A 21038-nucleotide genomic window follows, 5' to 3' on the forward strand; every position below is an offset into this window, starting at 1 on the left:
TAAATTACAAATAGGTGTATTCTTCCTTTCAGGTGTAACTTTTTTAAAAGTCATGTTCCTAAAGGGCGGGCCCTGAATTTTTGACTGTATAACACGTAGTAACTTCGCCACATCAGACCTTGTGGTTGGTGGTGTTCTGCAGCAATCTTGGGCGGAAGATGGGTGGCTGCGGAGCCTGAGGCAGGAAGCCTTGTTCACGGGCGCGAAGGTGTCACAAGTTCTCCTGAGGCACCAGTGGTGGAAAGGAGGCAGCAGCCCTGCTGCAACTGTTCTCTCCCGCTATCTGAGCTCCCGTTTGGATTAGTGTCCCCTAAATCTTCGTCTGAGCTGGTGATAAAGCCGGCCGCCACGGAACTTTTTCTACCACCTTTGACCTCACGCTTCTCAGCAAGGCCCTGCTAACGACGGCGGAGTCACCCCGTTCACGCGAACCTCCTGTGCCTTCCCAGCCGCCGTAGTCGGCGGGACGTAGAGATGCTCTCGCGCTGCGGAATCGAAACTAACCCGCCAATACGAAAGCAAATCCGCTTCAAGCTTACTGCACGGCACTCCATCCCCCGCTGCTTCTCAGAGCCAATCGGATGGCGACTGGCTTGGGAGTTGCCTCTTTCTACCCACCGGTGTCATGGCTGCCGTTATGGGTTGTCGCCGTGTCGCGCTCGGCGGGTTGGCTGCCAGCGGCAGTGGGGCCGCGGCACGATGGCGACGGCTGCTGCCGCCGGACGGCTGCGTGCTGCGGATGGCGCCCGCCCGTGGCGCCGCAGCAAAGCCCGGGCCCTCCCGGGCGGTAACAGTGGAGGTGGGCGGCAGGTGAGGGGCTTTTGGCACCCTGAGGAAGGGAGCAGCGGGGGGAAGGTGTTCTGGGAACACCTTGCTCCCTGAGCGTGTGCGGAGTAGAGGCTTCAGGTAACTGGCTCTGAGCAGGAGGCCGGCGGACTCCACGGCCCCGTAGTCAGGAGAGAGAGCTGCCCTGGATGGTGGGTTAAACGTGAGGTGAAATTGCCGCTGGCGTGCCTGCGCCTTGTTCCCTCCCAGCGGGTGAAGGGCAGGGGCGGTTAGTTTTCTTCTCTGTGTGGATAAGGTAATATTCTGCAGCCGTGATGAAAAAGGTTATTTTGTGGGTGTAGGGGCAACTACTCTTTCCTTGTAAGCATGCAGCAGGCCTTATGGAGTGTGCTTCTGGTTTCTAGTGGCAAGACTAAAACTCAGTATAAACAGGTGGGTGGTTCATCTTCCCGGGCAAGCAAAGCGTTTTGCCTCAAGGCCGTATAGGTAACTTTAGCTGACATCTGATGTGGCTGCAAGCCTTTGCTCAAGGTGAAAAAGCAGGGCATTTGAGGCAAAAGTGCATTATGGTATCACAGCACATTAGAGGTTGGAAGGGACCTCCAGAGGTCATTGAGTCCAACTCCTCTGCCAGTGTAGGATCACCTAGGGTAATCTGTGCGGGAATGCATGCAGACAAGTTTTGAATATGTCCAGAGAAAGAGGTTCCACAACCTTGCTGGGCAGCCTGTACCAGTGCTGCATCACCCTCACTGTAAAGAAATCTATGTTCAAGCTTCAACCCGTTTTTTCTTGTCTTATTATTGTGTACCACTGAAAAGAGATTGCCCCCTTCCACTTGACACCCACCCCTCAGATATTTACAGACATTGATGATATTCCCTCACAGTCTTCTCAAGACTAAACAGCCCCAATGTTAAGATTAGTCACTTTTGGTCAGAGAGTTTCAACTTTCGTATATAATGAGAATTTTTGTGTCTGAGTGTAGCCATTGTTCTGTACAGTTGGTGCTATAGTGCAGATGTTACTGGGAAATTTATTTGATTTCTCTGTAAGTAATAGATTCTTTATTTCTGGTAGAAAGATGGAACTGTCTTCTGGAAAACTTGCTCGATTTGCAGATGGATCTGCTGTTGTTCAGGTAAAAAAATAATAAAATGTCTATAATTTCAAAATTTCTGGGTTTGAACAGTTATTTTTAGTAGGATATCAGAGTCTATTAAAAAGATAGAGCCTCAAGTGGCAAATTAAGTCCTTTAATGAATTTACAACTATTTTTGCGAAGCTACTGGTGTTCAAGCATGGAATTTATATAGTGACTTTCTGCAAAGAATATTCTAGAGTTTTAGTTTGTGAATAAGTTTAGGACTTGAGACAACATTTTAGTTGCAGGTAATTTCAAACTTTTTTTTTTTTTCCTTAATCCAGCTAGGTGATACAGCAGTAATGGTCACAGCAGTCAGTAAAACTAAGCCTTCTGCATCTCAGTTTATGCCATTAGTGGTAAGTACTATTGACAAAATCAATTTGATAATCAGTGGCAGTCTAAGGAGTAGTAATAATTAGTGGAGTTCAAGTTGCAGAGGGGAGCAAGGAACAGACCCTGGACTTCAGAATAGCTGTCTGTGATAAAAGGACTAGACCTGTAGATGAGCAATGGACACTGGATGTTTGTCTACCTTGCCTTTAGCAAGGCTTTCCACAAAAGCCTTATGAACTTTGGCTACAAAATCCCTGTCCAGCCGTTGTATTTCAGATGTGTGGAAAAATGGCGTGTATTATGAGGCCAAAGGGCTGTGGTTATTAAGGATTAATGGTTCATGTTCTGTCTTCAGGTTGAATAATAGTGAGTTCCTCAGGAATCTGCCTGGAACACAGCCTGTTTCATATTTCTATCAGTGCCCTGGAATTTCTGCTCATCAAGTTTGCAGATAACACCAAACTGGGGAGGTGCAGATGATACACTCAGAAGCAGGACTGTCATCCAGAGGGAATGGAGTAGGAGGAATGGGCCAACAGGAACCCTATGAAATTCTCAAAGGACACATCCCTGAACTTGAGGTGTACTTAGTGCTCTGCACCAGTTCTGTCTGGAGGCTGGCTGGCTAGTCCATATATGATATAGGATGAGAGTGTCCATTTGGGCATCAAGACAGAGCCTTCAAATAATGTCATGTGAATTCAAAGAGCTAACTTTGCTCAGAGCAGGGTATTGGATTATAACCTTGCTTGGAGCAGAGTTTTGGATTATAGATCTCCAGAGGTGTCCCGTCTAACCTGAATGGTTCTGTGGCTCTGAAACAAATAATCAGTTCTCTTTAGGAATTCGTACTTTGTTCTTAAAAGGTTGACTATCGTCAGAAAGCTGCTGCAGCAGGAAGAATTCCTACAAACTATCTAAGAAGAGAACTTGGTTCCACTGATAAAGAAATTCTTACAAGCAGAGTAATAGGTAGGCTGAAACAATTTTTCTACAGTGTATTGTAAATATTTTCTCATATCCGCATGAATGTTTGAAAAGATTATAATTTACAGTTTTTTGCAGGGTTGATTTTCTGCAGTAATGTCAGAAGAAAACAGACTTGTAGTTTCTTGTTCATCAGTACTGATTTTTAAAATGATATATCAGCTGGAGCTATGTGCATAGTCCTTTATATTTAAGCCTAGATCTTGAGTAACCTTGCCACCTTTGCTGACATTAAGATCCCATTCTAACTGCACTGCAGTTGTGGTCCACTGATCAGGTGGAAGAGACAACCATGCTAAACTCTGAAATACAGAGGCAGACTTGCTGATTGGTGTATACTCATTCTCTCCCTCTTGATCCTGCTTGCAAAGTCATCTCCATCATGGCTATCTCCATTCATGACTAAGATAATACCTTGAAATTCAGTGTTTATATAAAAAATATGTCAAATACATCAGCATCTAAAGATGGCAATGATAAGAATTAGCAGAGGGAACAGCCTATGAGTCCTATATGTTTTAGACTGAAACAAGATTAATATGAAAATCATGGAAATAATGTAGTATTTTTAACATACGTGCTTTTGTTGCTTTTCTTTGTAGGTGGCCTATGTCCCTTCATTGAAAATATTTCCATGGAAATATGAAATAAATTACTTGTATCTTAAAGCATAGAGACTTTCTTTTTCAATGTTTTTACCTTGTATTTTACTTTGACTGTTGTTGAGTTTTTAGAGTTGATTGTATCATGCACATATAATTGTTTTTCTTTGGGTCTTTGAGTTAAGCTATTTTATCAATTCCATGTGGGGGTATTACAAGATAAGTGCCTACTGAAAACCAAATATTTCTTAAACTTGGAGTATTTCTTTTGCAGATCGGTCAATCAGACCACTCTTTCCGGTAGGCTACTTTTATGACACACAGGTAGGCCACACTCTCTGTCCTTAACTATAGCTGCCTTCAGAATAGAAAACGTGGTTGTGTCCAATGAAAATATTGCATAATATAAGCACCATTTTAAGAAAGCAACTTTTCATTGGCAACCAGGAGGGATTTACACTTTAAAAACAGTCTAATAGAACAGTGTAATGCTGCTTTTTGAGTTTGGCATCTCCTTGTCTTAAATTATTTTATTGCATACTGGCTCCCAAATGCTGTAGGGATACAGGGACAAAATTCAAATATCCTCTGTGCAATACAAGAAAAAAGACTAATAGTATATGTTGTATGGTATGATACAGTATTATGCGTTAGTGGGGGTTTTTGAGATTTCCAGTTTAAATACTTGAACAAATTTTCATTTTGCAGCATAGGATTCGATAACTATGTGAAATGTTTTGTTTTATTGCTCTTAGCTTTGTTTTGACAGCTAATAAAAATGTATAGGTCAAAATTATTCATTGTCTTCTATCTTATGCCAGATCCTTTGTAATCTTTTAGCAGTAGATGGTGTTAATGATCCTGATATTCTGGCAATTAATGGAGGTAAGAGGATTGTTAAAAATCATTGCTTGTGTGTGATTAACTGTGATGCACTTTTTCTAATACAGATTTTTATGTTGTTCTAGCTTCAGCAGCACTTGCATTATCTGATATCCCATGGAATGGGCCTATTGGTAAGTAAGTATTTTGAAATGATGGATGATTTGAACATAATAGAAGGCTTAAGCCACAGTTCATGCTTTCTTTTTTAACCCAAATCTGAATCTAGTTTCAATTATTGGAAGTATTTTTACAATGGATAGGATTATTACCTTTGAGAGCATTATTTTTCCTGCACTAAATACACTTCTGTGGGGGTTTAGAGTCCAATAACTTAATTTTTTCCTTTAGAGAAACTTAATCTTGAAAAGCATTGTTTAGAATATTATCTGTATAAGAATGCTTTTTCTTCAGGAACTCTAGAAGGGCTTTGTTTCATTATGAGTATTTTGGGGAAAGAGAAATGATCTAGCTAAGAACAAATACTGAGCTGTATTTTCCTTTCACTTTGCTGGAAAGTATGTGTTCAAATGACCAAAAAACCCCAATAGACTTGTGTTATATTCCCTACTTAGTAGTATTACCCAAAAGAAATCAAAGAATAGATAATTTTGCCTCACAGATTTGTTCTTAATATTTAGCTAACATGCTTATATTTTAAAACAAATGCATAGTTTTAATTACTGGTTTTAGATGTGTCATTTTCAAAGTAAAATTATGCCTTAAAGAACTTCCTTATTATGATAATAATTTTCTGAACTTTCTTTGTAGGTGCAGTAAGGGTAGGACTGGTTGATGGAGAAACTATTATCAATCCAACGCGAAAACAGATGTCTTCTAGTGCTTTAAATTTAGTTGTTGCTGGAGCTGCGCAAAATCAAGTTGGTAAGTAGGTTGAATATTAATACCAGTCAAGTGTTTGAAAATCAAGTATTTTTACACAATAGTAGGAATAAACACCAATGATTGGTTAGGCAATTTTTGGCTAACTGAAGTATATTCTATTTATGCAGTTTAATGTTAATCTGTATTTCCTCCACAGAGTTAGATTGCTATTGAACAACAAACCAGATAATTACTTGATTTTTCACGTTCCATTGATAGTTATGTTGGAAGCAACTGCTGAGAATATATTACAACAAGACTTCTGTCATGCCATCAAAGTAGGAGTGAAGCAAACACAGCAAATAATTCAGGGAATTCAACAACTCGTGAAAGAACGCGGTGTTGTCAAGAGAACTGTTCAGAAGTTGTTCATTGCTCCGGAAGAGATTGTGGAGTGTGCAAAGAAGTAAGTTAAAAATAAGTAACTTCTATCTGAATTCTGTTAAGTGACTCAGAATGCTTATTTAATGATTATTTAATTTGCTGAGCTCTGATCAGATAGTTTGGGTGCTCTGATGAAAAAAAAGCATGTTTTGAATTTTCCACGTAGTCTTCAGTTCTCTGGCTTTATACTTAGTAAGAAGAGCAGTGCAAAAGAAATAACCTGAAAACCTGGTGGAAATATTGTATGTTAATATGCCATTCTTGTGAAATGGTGACAAGAGGAGTCAGGGTGTTGGCCTGTCCCAGTCTTGCTCTGGAAATAAGTAATTTCAGAGAGGTAGCAGGAAGAACATCTGGAGCAAGTAGTATTTATAAATGTCAGTCTGGTGCTTTCAAACTGCTAATGGAAACAAACCTTTGGTCCTCACAAGTAACTAATTATGTAAGTGTTCTTCAAGCTGTGTTTTCAAAATGCTTTCTTTTCTTCCGAAAGACTTGCTTTTGACAAGATCTATGCAGTGTTCACAGATTCCAGCCATGATAAAGTAAGTCATCAATTTAAACATGACATTTTTTTTTTTAACCAATATAATAATTAAGCTAGATTAGGATTTAGTTTCTCAAGGGTGGGGGGCAAGAGAATGGGGGTCAGACGCTTATCAGTGGTGCCCAGTAATAGGACAGTGGGCACAAACTGGAGCACAGGAAGTTCCACCTAAATGCCAGAGCATTGGAACAGACTGCCCAGAGAGGTGCTGGAGTCTACTTCTAGAATCCACAGATTCCAAACTTGCCTGGAGGTTATCTGGGACAACCTGCTCTGGGTAACTGGTTTATCCAGGGGCGTTGTACCAGATGATCTCCAGAGGTCCCTTCTAACCTCCACCATGCTGGTATTCTGTGAACCCAAACCTCTTTTGTTATTCTGCCTTGTAGAGTTCACTGTTTGCAAATCCTGTGTTCTAGATTTCTAGAGATGAAGCAATTAACAAAATAAGGCTTGAAACAGAAGAACAGCTAAAAGGTATTTTTTGCTTTCTTAATATTTAAAGAATCTTAATATTTAAATGGAGCTAGCACTACTTGGAGTTACAGTGTGCTCTTTGGCTAATATGTTTAAATTAAGTTCTATAAAATTCACTTTCCAACTTCTTATTTCTTTTTTTATACCCAGAAAAATTTCCAGAGGCTGAGCCTTATGAAATCATGGAATCTTTCAATGTGGTTTCGAAGGATATTTTTAGAAATCTTGTTCTGAATGAATATAAAAGGTAAGTATATCAAACTCCTACTGAATACATGTTCTGTCAACTTTTTATTCAAGACTACAGCTTTACTGATTCATTAATTTCCGCTTGTAACTTTAGGTGTGACGGGAGAGATTTGACTTCCCTCAGAGATATTAAATGTGAAGTGAATATGTTTAAAATGCTTCACGGATCAGCCTTATTTCAGAGAGGTCAAACACAGGTAGTATCTTCAAACATAAGAAATGTAAAATTTATCAAAAGCAGAAAGATTTGTATCTTTCATTTAAATACAAACTTGTCTTTTTCTTCACATTCAAATAGTAATAAGTAGAAAACAGTTCAGAATTAATTAAAATGTGAGTTTGTTAAGACAGTAGGCAAAGCTTGACTCCCTGCTATCTGATCAGTACAAATATCTTAGGATAATGTTCTAAGCGTGTGCTCGGTCCAATTCAGGATGGCTTCAAGTAAAATTGCTTGTTGATAGTCCAAAATCATGTTGTTCATCTCTCTAGGCTTTTGTTAAAGGTACTTGTTGAAACAAAAGCTTTTCATGTCAAATATAATCCTGTCCATTTCTAGAAAAATGCATGACTTGGCTAATGGGTCACTGGTATGTAGAGCAGCACTAACGTGTGTGTGTCATGAGCAATCTTTTAAAAGGAACTTCAAATGTAAATAGGGAAATTTTACCAAAATACCAAACTAATGCTTTGTTTGTTTGTTTTTCCTCTTTGCCAAAAGCAAAAGTGTTGCATGGATTGAGTTAAGATTGTATCCAAGAGTTCACCTCCTGTATTTTTGTAACTCATCCATTGATCTTTTTATTATAGGGTACATGGGTAGTTGCAAACAGTGATTTACCCCTCAGTGTACTAAAAATAACACACACTGCTCAGACATGCTCCTTTGCACAATATTGTGGCTGCATCTTATTCTGTCTCTTAAATGAAGCAGTTTGGTTGTGGTCTGGGCTTCTGCCAGGTTAAGAACCATTTAATTGGTATTTTTTTCAATGTGATTGCTTGTAAGATTGTATCATCTTTATTAGATTATACATAAGATTGTGTGATGAAGGGGGGGAAATGTTTGCTGAAGGCATCATTACTGAAATAATTTTTTTTGATTCTTCATAACCAGCAAAAGTTGTGAAATACGGAAATACTTAAGAGCAGTTTATTTACCTTCTGTCTTTTTATTCTAGGTTCTTTGTACAGTTACATTTGACTCCTTAGAATCAAGTGTAAAATCAGATGTTATCTCAACAGCAGTGAGGTATGTATATCTTCTGGTGTTTCTTCAGTGGATGGTTTAAGAACATTCAATTAAATATGTTTGAACTTTGACAAATATATGAAAAATGTGTAAAATCAGACTTTGAGGTGGCCTCTTCTCGAGATCTTGGCAGTTGTTCTTTGTAAAGATTACATTAATTCCATAAATATGCATTTCAAATTAGAATGACAGGTAACATCCAGTCTAGTTTTGAGAGAAAAACAGTGGGTTACTCTTGAATCTGTAGTGTCTGCATACTGAGTATCTTCAAATAAAACTATTGATGAATGTTGATTGTCTCTTCATTCCAAGAATTCATAATCACACTTGGAACTTGATAATGTATTCTACTTATTAAATCTTACTTCTCACAAGTTCTGAAGCTTTGCTCAACAGGTTGGATGCAATACAGCCCATGAAGTGCTGTTGTTTGTCCAGTTTGAGTCAAAGAGAGGAAAATAATTTAAAAGCAGATAATTGGGGTATCTCTCCTGAAGTTAATCAACCTATTTACATATTCTTATTTTGTCTCAAAAATATTTAGAGAGTAAAAACATTTGTCCTCTTTTTTTAGTGGAGCAAGAAAAATATAACTTAGGACACAGCAATGAAGTGTGCTTCATTGGTGAGAGTCAGCTTCTTGGGAGGGGAAACTCCTTCCATTTACAGCTGCAGTTCAGTGATCTCATCCCACCAGCGTGGGAGGTTTTACATTGAAGCATGTCAGCTTTGCTTTAGTTAAATTTTTATTTCCTTCAAGTGTTTGTCCATATTCTGTAATTTTGGTACTGCTGTAAATTAGTTTGTGTTAAATAATGGAGTTCAAATACCAGCTACTAGTTTGCTTCCTGAATGAGTGCTTCTATGAAATCACAGGCAAGTTTTGACTTGCAGCAACTCTTCTATATTTTTTTGGACTTATTGCTAAGAGTAAAGTTTTGTGGCATTTTGGTGAGTTGAGTGCAGATACTTTTATTTAATTGAGCTATTTCATGGTTACAGAGATTTTTCAGTTTTCCTTCTGAGCACTTCTATTTCTGAGTGCGTAGATGTTCATGTGCTTAAAACTTGGATTTACCTTTTTTTCTCTTCCTTCAGACACCAAAAACAGTATAGGGAACTGATGGGACCTATTCTATTCTAAACAGCCAGGGAACTTAATTATGATGATTTCACATGAGATTTTCTTTTTCTTTGACTATGCTTTTTAGTTTGTTTACTACACAGAAAAACATAGGAAAAATGAGTGATCAGCAAATCTATTGATTTGTTGGTTTTGCTGGGTCTATTTCTAAGCAAAACTGAATACTGTCTTATGTATGTAAGACATGTTTGGTTGCTCTCTTTTGACATGGTCTTGTTTTTAATTAATAGTGGAATAAAAGATAAAAACTTCATGCTGCATTATGAGGTGAGTTTTTACTGCTACAGTTTCCTGCATAATCCACAGGATGGCTCCATGTCTTGCTTTTAAAGGTGAAATTGATCACATCTAAGGATATAAATTACCTCTAGATTTTCTAAAATTTATTAATTCGAATTAACATGTGAATTTGTACTGCAGTTTATGAACAAAAGTGCTAGTTTCCTAAAAAGCAGTAGATAATTTGCAATTTTATATAACCTGTTTTAGTATCAATAGTGTTAGCCCCCGAAGAATGGGTTATTTCAGAAAGCAGGATGAACCTGCTGTATTTTTACTAAACTCTATGTTCTGCTGACATACTACACCAAAAGTAAATAAGTGCTTTTACATCTTAGATCTCTCTCTCAGCCTTTGGAATTTGCCTAAAGTATTTCATACAGGCAACAGGCATATCTTGTTCTGTTATCCATATGATAAAAACAAGATTCCTGATATGTTGTTTGACAAGTTTAATTGGAGTAAGCTTGTTGTGTTGTTTTTAAACTACCTTGCAACTGCTTTATTCTCTCTTGCTCTGTGGAAGTAAAACGTTCAATAAAAAAATACCTAAGCTTGTCTTGGTTTGCAAACTAAGTGATTGATAGAAGTCATGTGGTGATTTTTTTTTTTAATTTGTTTTTACCTTGCAATTCACCAAAACTTAAGAGAACTTGTTTTTTATAAGTGTGTGTTTCAAAATTGAGAAAAAAATACTAGCTAATTTTTATATACACTTTTTTTTGGTGTTTGTTTTTTAAAATTCATAGTTTCCTCCTTACGCAACCAATGAGATTGGCAAAGTTACTGGTGTGAACAGAAGAGAACTTGGCCATGGTAAGCACACTAGAGAAATGCTGTGCTGTAAGCTTTAATATTTTTGTCTGGTTTTATTTATGGATCACTTGGTGTGTTTTTCTTTTCAATCAGGTGCATTGGCAGAAAGAGCTTTGAAACCAGTTATTCCCCAGGATTTCCCATTCACAATAAGAGTTACCTCTGAAGTCTTAGAGTCAAATGGTATTACGATTTTCTTATTTTTAACCTTGGGCTAGGCACTAATTTTGGGTCTTAAAAAAGCTGAAGTTAGACAAACAAGTCATAGGCATTTTAAGGTACTATATTTAATTTTTAACCTTCTTAATAGCTTTATAACGTGAAGTATTTAAAATAAAAAGGATGTATGTGTTCACGAGCAATGGACCTTTATTTCTATTTGTCTAACAATACAGTAGTAGAGAAAGGGAAGGAGTCCCATTTGCATCTTCCTGCAAAACCCACAGATTTCCTGTAGAGAATATTTTATAGTAATTGTGATGCTTGATGAGATTTATTTTTTTCTCCCATGTTGGTATAAAAAAAAATTCAAACTACATTACCCGTTTCTTGTTAAAAACACTTCTGTGACAGGAGCTTCCTAATTGTGATTATTTATTGTAGTATGTGCTTTGCTGCACAATAAATTTTCTAGGTAGCAGCAAGCTGTCAAACTGCCATTGAAAAATGTCACTAGCAAGTTTTGTATCAGATACTTCTGACCAATGTTTATGTTTAATACTTTCTTTTTCCCCCTGTATTTTAACACTGTAGGGTCATCATCAATGGCTTCTGCATGTGGTGGAAGTTTAGCATTAATGGATGCAGGTACAAAATATGGCACTTACAAGGATAAACTACATAAAATAATGTGTTAGGATTTGGAAATGAGATTCTAAAAAAGTATTTTTATTTACCAATATTAGGAGTTCCAGTATCAAATGCAGTGGCAGGTGTAGCAATAGGTCTCATTACTAAATGCAGTCTGGAAAAAGGAGATATTGAGGACTATCGCTTGCTGACAGACATCCTGGTGAGTATTTCTAGCATGTTGGTTTTATTGCTGCTTAATTCTGTAAACTACCCATTATGGCCTTATTTTGTAACACTTTACCCAATTAATTCTGGAGCATACACTACTGGAAATACTGAACAGCTTCATCTTTTCTGTTTTGACTCCAAAACTCCTTCCTTATTTCAAAGAATCTATGAAATGCCCAGTCATGTTTCTTATTTTTTTGGTAATTATTTAAGTTTTTTCTTTTGAACTCTCAAACTCTTTCCAATAAATTCTGTCTTTTCTCTTGGGAAAATAAGATTAGTAATTCTTGCATACTTTACTGAGAACCACAATATAGTGGATGGAGAATGAACACTTGATGAAGTTTTGGTGAGGGAAAAATTGATATTATGCTGCTTCGTCTGCTTCTTGTGGCAGCCACTGATAGTATAGAATCAGCTGTGGGTCTGTTCAGAAACTAGTCCATGAAAACTCTTAATTCATAATGATAGAAAGGAACAGTGTTAATCCTGACCAGGAAAATAAGGCCAAAGAAAAACATGCGAGTCTCAGAAGTAATTCCACATCTGCCAAACTGATTTGTGACTTACTGAAACATTGAACATACTTGTGGTATTGTGAGACTTCACATGGGAATAAAGTTACTCCAGTTTACTTTCTTTCTGTCTGTGCTGGTAGGGAATTGAAGATTACTATGGTGACATGGATTTCAAGATGGCAGGTACTAATAAAGGAGTAACTGCCTTGCAGGTATTGTACCATTAAATCTTCCTACAATGGAACTCTAGGAACTTATCTAAAAAAGCTTTCCTTACACATCGATGTAACTTAACTCTCTTCTTACCAGGTTGATCTAAAACTGCCAGGAATACCAATGAAAATTGTAATGGAAGCTATTCAACAAGCTACAGGTAGGTCTATATTTGTATTTGCAAACATTTAATAAAATATCATTTGATATATTGTGAAGTTTTATTAAAAAAAAAACCTCACACTTTTTTATTCTCACAGTGATAAAAGCTTGCTGTCTTAAAAAAAAAAATCTGCTTTGGGTGTTGTCTGTTATTGTGCATGAAGTACATATATTGAATTATAAATAGATTTTTGTGTCATTCAGTCTCCCAAGAAGCCAGGCACTCTCCACCACATTTAAGTTTCATATTATTCTACATAATATCAGTGAAAATGTCTGCTGCTCCTGGAGGTTACTTTTTCTTAGAATAAAAATATGGTATTACCAGTCCCCAGTTTAGTACAATGGGTAACTCGTTTTGAAAAATTGTAATAAAGTTAGTGTCATAGTGAAGTGGAGGGGGAGGAAACTTTATATGAAATACCAACATCAGAGTAGAGAAATACATTATGAAATGTTTATATGCAGTAGTTTAGATCTGACTGATGCAAGTACAATATTTTTAAGCCATGTCAGTTTGTAATACTTCTGTCTTACTATACTCAAACCATATGTGCTAAGTTGGGGGGAAAAGGCTTCCTCTTTGCTGTGCAATAAATCAGTATTGTGGGTTGTTAAAAATAAGCTCCAAACTCACTCCAAACTGATTAGAGCTGAAGTAAATTGATGTGTCATCTTCACTGAGTTCATGGTTGAGATCCAGCAGCTCAATACTCTGAGTAACACAGGTAGTAAATGCTGAAGTAAGCCATATGAAAATGTGAAGCTACAAGCTTTAATAATAATAATTTAACTAGTTGTAAAAGAAAATTTTCAGCTTGATTGTAATAGCAATATTTTAGTAAGAAAACCTTTTTTTTAATAAGGGCTAGAACTAGTAATTCATATTTGGTAGTCTGTCAATTAAAGCAGTTCAGCTAAATTTCCAGATGAGTTTATCATACTCTAACTAATAAAAGCTACACTCTGTTGCTCTTAACAGGAATATAATTTATTTCAATAATACACCAAACCAGAACTGCATGTAATGATTTGGTTGTAGTAAAGGTGTAGGTTTTGTGTACTCAGAGCAGAATGTTATACTGCAACACACATATGCTACCTGAATTGTGTTGTTATAAGTTCTCAAGTTAGGCAGGAGACAGATATTATAAGTAAATGCTTATCTGCTTTATAAGCAAAAGTTAAAATTTATTTTAATCTTCCACAAAACTGTTTATCTTTCCTTCCTCTTCCTTTTCCTCCCTAACCTCACAGCTGCAAAGAGGGAGATTTTACAAATTATGAACCAAACACTGGCAAAACCCAGACTTAACAGAAAAGAAAGTGGACCAGTTGTAGGTAATGTTAGTCCTATATTGATAAGAATTCATGTCTTTTATAATTGTCTTTTTAACAATAAACTGCTGCTTAAACCTGCTTTTTTAATGAATGTATGTTGTATGTTTCTTCCCCTTGAGGCTATTTTTTGTTTGGGTTTTTGATTTTTATTGCCATGTGGGACAGCTATTTTGCTATATACCAGAAAACAGAATTAAACTGAGCTTATGTGAAACTCTCATAAAATCACAATTGGATATAGCTGTCAGTATATTGGTACGGCTTTTAAGGTAATTTACACTCATCAAAGTGTTTGTATTTTATGCTTTAATTTATTTTGGTAATTGCATCAGTGTTTAGCAAATAATACAAGTAACTATGGAAGGTTAAAATCTAAATGAATGTGACTTGTTTTTTATGACAGCTTTCAAAATTATTACATTTAGCATTTCAAATATTTTAAAATGTTTTTCTCAGAAACTATCCACGTTCCGCTATCCAAAAGATTAAGATTTGTTGGTCCTGGGGCCTATAATTTGAAAAGACTTCAAGCAGAGACTGGTAAGACATTCTCACTTCCTGCGATAATTTATCCTAATGTATTATTAGCATCTCTTCTCTATACGTGTATTAGTAGCGTGGAGTTTTAATTAGCGGATCATGATAGCAGACGTATTACTAGCACAGCTATTGCTGAATCTTAACACTATCTTTATGCTCTTTCAAAAACTAAGTAACTAAACTTAAATTTCCAAAATTTTTCTGTAGACTACAGTAGAGTTGGTGTTTGTGCTTCAGCAGCAGCAACCTAACAAGTAGAGAAAAGGGTACTTTGTTATTTGTACAAGTCTTATCATGAATATGCTGAAGTACAGATTAAATCTATTCAGCTTTTCCTATAAACTAAAGCTTTTTTTGCGCTGGTTAAGAAGGGGACATCAAGTTCTTTCCTACAGTGCTCACTGACTCTTTTCCTAGGATTCTGTGAGAGCTTGTGTACACTGTTAACACACTGGCATACGTTAGAAATCCAACTCACTGTCACATTGTAGGAGTGACCTGTACTGGGGTTTAAACTTGTAAGAAGTAGTGTAACAAAATTTTTCTGATCTTGTTCTATTTCTTGGAATAAATCAATTTTATTTACACAGTGATTTGTCCTGTCTGGGCTTAAGTGCCACATTCAAAGGTGATGCCTTTTTCACTACCATTTCCTAAACATGGCAATCAATGCTTTACTTGAGATAAATGCGGAATGACAGGTCACTCAGAATTACACCTCAGTAGTGGATGAATGAAATTTATATAGTATTAGGTATTTCTAAGATGCTACACTATTAAAAACCTTTGTTCAAACTTTAATTTCCATCAGCTGTTAATGAAAGTGATAGTTTATTAAAAAAAAAATCTCTGTGAAATTAACTTATAAAAGCCGAGATTCATTCACAAAACAAAAATTCTCCCAAGAATCCTTTTTTTGTCATTAAAGGATTCTGATAATAATTTTGTGTTCTTTATGGAATGCAAATTTGTCCAGGTACTTGGCAAGCATATCTGTAATGTAGTTTCCATTGTTACATGTAAAGCTGTCCAACGCCTATTCTGAAGAACATTCAAAATTATTGACAGATCTTAATGAGTTTGTGCAAATCATTTTCCTCTATGCAAGTCTTGACTGAGTACAACTTTTCCACTTGCCGGATCAGTAGCAATGTTCACCTCAATCCTCTCATTAAATTCTGTTTCCAAGGTGTAACTGTAAGTCAGCTGGATGAAGAGACATATTCTGTGTTTGCCCCCACGCCTAGTGCTATGCATGAAGCAAGAGAATTTATCCGTGAAATCTGCAAAGACGATGTAAGGACAGACTTTTGTTGTTAGCTTTTTCAATTTGCATTTGGTGAATTTGTGTCTTACTGGGTTTTTTTGGTTTGTTTTTTTTTTTTTACTCCTTACAGCAGGAAGTTAATTTGGAATTTGGTGCCGTTTATACAGCTACAATAACTGAAATAAGGTATGGAAAGTACTCTGGAGTTGAATTAGAGTAATTGATTTTTTAAAGGTGCCAAGCTTACACTAGTGCAACACTGACACCTGTAGTATTCCTGATATTTTCTGTTGAAAATATTAGTGTTTTTTAATAAGACTGTTCATTTTGTTATTAGAATGTCACTATAAATTGTAAAACTTAGGGCCCTTTTCCTGTCTTTGTATCTGAGAGGGATGGTAGGAAATTGCTTTTCCCTTTTCAATCCCATATTTGTCTTGAAAAAATTACATGTGCTTTCTGGATACTTACTACTGAAAATAAGTAATTATTTATTAATTAATTACTTAGTGCAGGGCAGTAATTTTGATTAATTTCCAGCCACTTCCAATTAAGGAAAATTTTTTTGAAAAGGGAGGAGTAAAATCTTGCTTATGAAGAGTTTACTAATGCTTGCTTTGGAGTCAATACAGATTAAATCACATACAGACTTGCATGGATGCATTTTGATATAGCTATCCTGTTTTCTGTTTCAGGGATTCTGGAGTGATGGTAAAATTGTATCCAAACATGACACCAGTGTTACTTCATAATTCACAACTTGATCAAAGAAAGGTAATATGTGCTTAAACAGGTATAAACTAGACACCTATGATTGGTTTTAATTGATTCTCCCTACACATAGTCTCTATTAGCTGTAAAACACGTATTGTTCTACAGCCTATTTGCATGTTAAAACTTAGTTTAGCAGTAACTTTTTTGTTTAACATCTGCTTGCTCTGTATAAAAGCTGCAATCTAAATGCTACAATCCTGCTGTTCTTTAGATCTGCAATACCCTTTCCTAGGTAACATTTAGAAACTTATTGTATGTAAGGTGGTGTTGAGGCACTATGATTGTCTGACATGTGCTCAGAAGAATCCATGAAAGAAAGTATTTTTATAACTAAGATTACAAAATTAATCACTTTTTTTTTTCCAATTTTTCCTGAAATATACTATGTTCTAGATAAAACACCCTAGTGCTCTGGGATTAGAAGTTGGACAAGAAATTCAGGTAAATCTAAGTTTAAAATGCTAACAGACTTCTGCTGTTCATAGAACCATAGAATTGTTTTGGTTGGAAAAGACCTTTAAGGTCATCAGGTCCAACCAGTCTCTTACTCTACCAGGTCTGATGCCAAACTAACCCTCAGCACCATATCTACACAGCTTTCAAAGACCTCCAGGGATGGGGATTCAACCACCTCCCTAGGGAGCTTGTTCCAGTCTTTGAGAACCCTTTCAGTCAAGAAGTTTCTTCTAATAACCACCCTAAAGCTCTCCCATGGTGCAATTTGAGGCCATTTACTCTTGTCCTATCACTTGTAACTGGAGAGAAGAGACCAGCAACACCCACCTCACTACAACCACCTTTCAGGGAGTTAGAAGGGGTGAGAAGGTCTTCCCTCAGCTTCCTTTAGTCCAGACTGAACAACCCCAATTCCCTCAGCCAATTCTCAGAAGACTTGTAGTCCAGACCCTTCACCAGCTTCATTACTCTTCTCTGGACCTGCTCCAGCACCTCAATATCTTTCTTGGAGTGACGGCCCCAAAGCTGAATGCAGTGCTCAAGGTGTGGCCTAACCAGTGCGGAGTACAGGGGGACAATCACTTCCTAATCCTGCTGGTCACACTGTTGCCTATAGAGGCCCAGATGTCGTTAGCCTTCTTAGCCCCCTGGACACAGTCTGGTTTATGTTCAGCTGGCTGTCCATCAACATCTCCAAGTCTTTCTCTTCTGGACAGCTTTCCAGCTGCAGTTCCCCAAGCCTGTAGCATTGCGTGATGTTGTTGTGACTCAAGTGCAGGACCCAGCACTTGGCCTTGTTATATCTCATACAGTTGGCCTCAGACCATCAATCTAGCTTCTTCAGTTCTCTCTGCGGAGCTGTACTATCCTCAAGCAGATCAACAGTCCTGCCCAGTTTAGTGTCATCTGCAAATTTACTGAGGGTATGCCCAATCCTCTCATCCAGATTATTGATAAAGATATTAAAAAGAACTGGCCCAGGACTGAGCCCTGGGAATATCACTTGTGACCAGCCACCAAGTGTGTTTACCTTTATTCACCACCACTCTGGGCCTGGCCATCGAACCAGTTTTAACCAGTGTTGTGTTCGCCCGTCCAAGCCATAAGCAGCCGGTTTCTCTAGGAGGATGCTGTCGGAGACAGTGTCAAAGGCTTTACTAAGGTCCAGGTAAACAACATCCACAGCCTTTCTCTCATCCACTAAGCAGGTCACCTTGTCATGTACAAGGAGATCAGGTTTGTCAAGAAGGGCCTGCCTTTCATAAACCCATGCTGACTGGGCCTGATCACTGGGTTGCCCTGCATGTGCTGCATGATGGTACTCAAGATCAGATTCCCTTTTTGATGCTTTTTAAAAGCCTGATAATTTCAAATTTGATTGATTTAGCATCATACTCTGGATGTCTTGGCACATTATGAATTCGACAGAGCAATATAGGCTAAACAATGCCTATTCTTTATGACTTTTTTGGCATCAAATTGAAAAACCCCACCCAAAACACCATGTTTTGAGGAAAATGCTATTTCCAGTTCTAAGTTGGTCAGTCTCAAAGTGGTTTGTTTTCTTAACAGGTTAAATACTTTGGACGTGATCCAACTGATGGTAGAATGAGGCTTTCACGTAAAATTCTACAGTCCCCAGCCACAACTATGCTTAAAACTCTAACTGACAAAAACAGTATTGTCCTAGGAGGTACTGTTCCACAGTCTTCTACTTCATCTCAGTGACCAGTAAGGCCAGAGGCACAACTTCAGGTAACTCAGTACTGCACTTTCTTTACAAGTATTGTAAAGAATTTTATCCATCTTTTTTTTTTTTTTATCCTACAGTAACTCTTAAGTGGTGTGCAAATACTGCTTGCCAGTTACGTAGCAGCGTAAGGTTGCAACTGCCCTTTCATGTGCTGCAGTGAAGAGCCTGATACTGTAAAATTGGTTCAAATGCCTTAACTGTTTTAGGCATCCTAGGCAGCTGACTTTCTGCAAATGAAACTTACTTGTCAATTAACAACATCTGTGTAAGCGTTGCCTCTTTTCTACCTTGCTGCCAGGGAGAGAGAAGGGGAAAGCTGCTTTCTTGACAGTTTTGAGTTAGTGAAGACTTCTCAGTCAATCTCAGTCAACTGATAGAATGCTCAAAGCTCTTCCCTACAACAAGTTTCCCAGCATGTATTTGACTGTTGGTAGACTTATACCTAAACTTTACCCAAAGCTGTCGTGTATGCTTGTTTCACCTAAGGAAGCTACTAGAGGAGGAATGTGTCTAATTGTGCAATCAAGAGCAGTTGCACAGTGAAATTGTCAAGTGGAAATGCAATGAATAACTTCATGCAGTATTCTCAGACTAACTCATAACACTAGAAAAAATTAAAATTCACCAAAGAGTTTTTTAAAATGTTTTTGGATTTCATGCCTTGGTATAATTTTGGTTACCAGAATATTTTCTGTCTCTTTCAGGAAAAAAAGATGTGATTATGGAAATACAAGTGACCTTTGCTAGAATCTGTAGATGTCATCACAAGAAAATGCAGGTGGAATATTTCAAAATGCACACTATTTATGCTTGAAAGTGATGTAGAACTTTGAAGGAGTAAAATCAATTAAACACTTTCAAAATAAAAATAGAAACAACCAGTGCTCTCGTCTTGTGTAGCCAGGGTGAGAAGAGAACCCGAGAGTGTGGAATTTTATAGACTGAAGAGCAGGCTGTTTGGGTAAGATTCTTCTCACGACCATCTCAAAAGTGTAAAGATGAGAAGTATTTAAGAATTATTTCTGGGTAGAAGGAATTATCTTTCTTACTTGGTTGAGAAGTACAGTTGGCTGAAGTTGTACTGGCTTTTCAGTGTACAAGACTGAAATGTTGAGCAAAACATAAAGACTTAGAAGTATTGCCTTGAACGTGATTGAAGCGGTTTCAGAAAAATAAATCAATGACTGTCATGAAGTTCAGACTTGCTAAAATATATGAGCAGAAGGTGGACAAAACAACATGGCTGAAGCATCTTTATTGTCTGGGTTCATTTATACTGAGTTTTAAAATACATAAGTAAAATAATTGTTTTGGAGTGATTGATAAATCCTTGCCCTAAATTCCCTCAGTAAGAATGTCAGAATTCCTCTATTGATTGTTTCATCAGTGGGTACACTGATCTCTTTTAGACTTCAGAACATTTTCCAGGGGCTCACAAGAACTGCTTTTTTTTTCTACTATGAGGTAGAGAGTGAAAATTAAAGAGGTGTCCCTTTTGATCTTCTCCAATTTGTATGTAGACATAATAAGAAAATCAACTTCCCACTTGATGGCAAATGGGCTCTGTATCTCCTGAAAGAAAAAACAAAGCACTGGGGAGATGAGAAATGTGAATGTACAGTAAAAAAGTTTAGTTTTGGTTACAATATTAAAGAAGAAAAGAATGACTAGCCTGCTTCTTTGTAGTCTGTCTGTCATCATGTAAGATTGAAACAGTTTTCCTTACCAATCTCTTCCTTTTCTTTGAGGACTGTATTTTGCTATTTCTTGGTAAGAATTCTAATGTCCTTGCTTATTTTGACTTAATTGACTGTTACCTCATTTGTTACATACCCTGGATAGCATTAGTGAAACTATGTAGAGAAACTGTGTAGGGAAATGTTTCCTGTACAGAAACTTGGAAGTTTCCATTTCTTATCAGTGTTATCAGAAATTGACCTCCCCAGTCAAAGTGATTTTCCAAGATTTAGCTTCTTTTATTGTAGAATAATTTCTGTAAGGCTTCTTTTTTAGTCAAACGGATGCTCTATTTACTGAAATACTACACAAAATACGAAGTTTAGAAACTTGGGGTTGGTTTTATTGTTGTTGTTTGGTTTTGTTGTGTTGCTTTTGTTGTTTTGTTTTTATAGCTAGCACATTACCAGTAGCAAGCTTGCATTTGAATCTATGAAAATAAATTATTTAGGAGTCAAAAGAATCCCATTCTTTCCAATTAAAGTAT

The 21038-nt window shown here is 37.1% G+C and overlaps 1 protein-coding gene across 1 annotated transcript; it reads left to right on the forward strand.

Annotated features, from left to right (window-relative positions):
* Positions 1–625: 625 nt before the first annotated feature.
* On the forward strand, positions 626–19648 carry PNPT1 (polyribonucleotide nucleotidyltransferase 1). The gene is made up of 29 exons (XM_054383551.1): positions 626–810; positions 1867–1927; positions 2215–2289; positions 3133–3238; positions 4130–4179; positions 4677–4740; positions 4824–4871; positions 5509–5622; positions 5842–6028; positions 6500–6551; positions 6973–7030; positions 7181–7277; positions 7374–7476; positions 8461–8531; positions 9906–9942; positions 10704–10770; positions 10864–10953; positions 11524–11577; positions 11676–11782; positions 12449–12520; positions 12618–12681; positions 13941–14024; positions 14481–14564; positions 15754–15860; positions 15962–16017; positions 16527–16605; positions 16999–17046; positions 18634–18816; positions 19519–19648. Exons 1-28 carry the CDS (start codon positions 626–628, stop codon positions 18787–18789), a joined length of 2376 nt encoding a protein of 791 aa, XP_054239526.1. The 3' UTR covers positions 18790–18816; positions 19519–19648.
* Positions 19649–21038: the final 1390 nt, after the last annotated feature.

Source organism: Indicator indicator, chromosome 9, assembly GCF_027791375.1.
Source record: "Indicator indicator isolate 239-I01 chromosome 9, UM_Iind_1.1, whole genome shotgun sequence".
NCBI lineage: Eukaryota > Metazoa > Chordata > Aves > Piciformes > Indicatoridae > Indicator > Indicator indicator.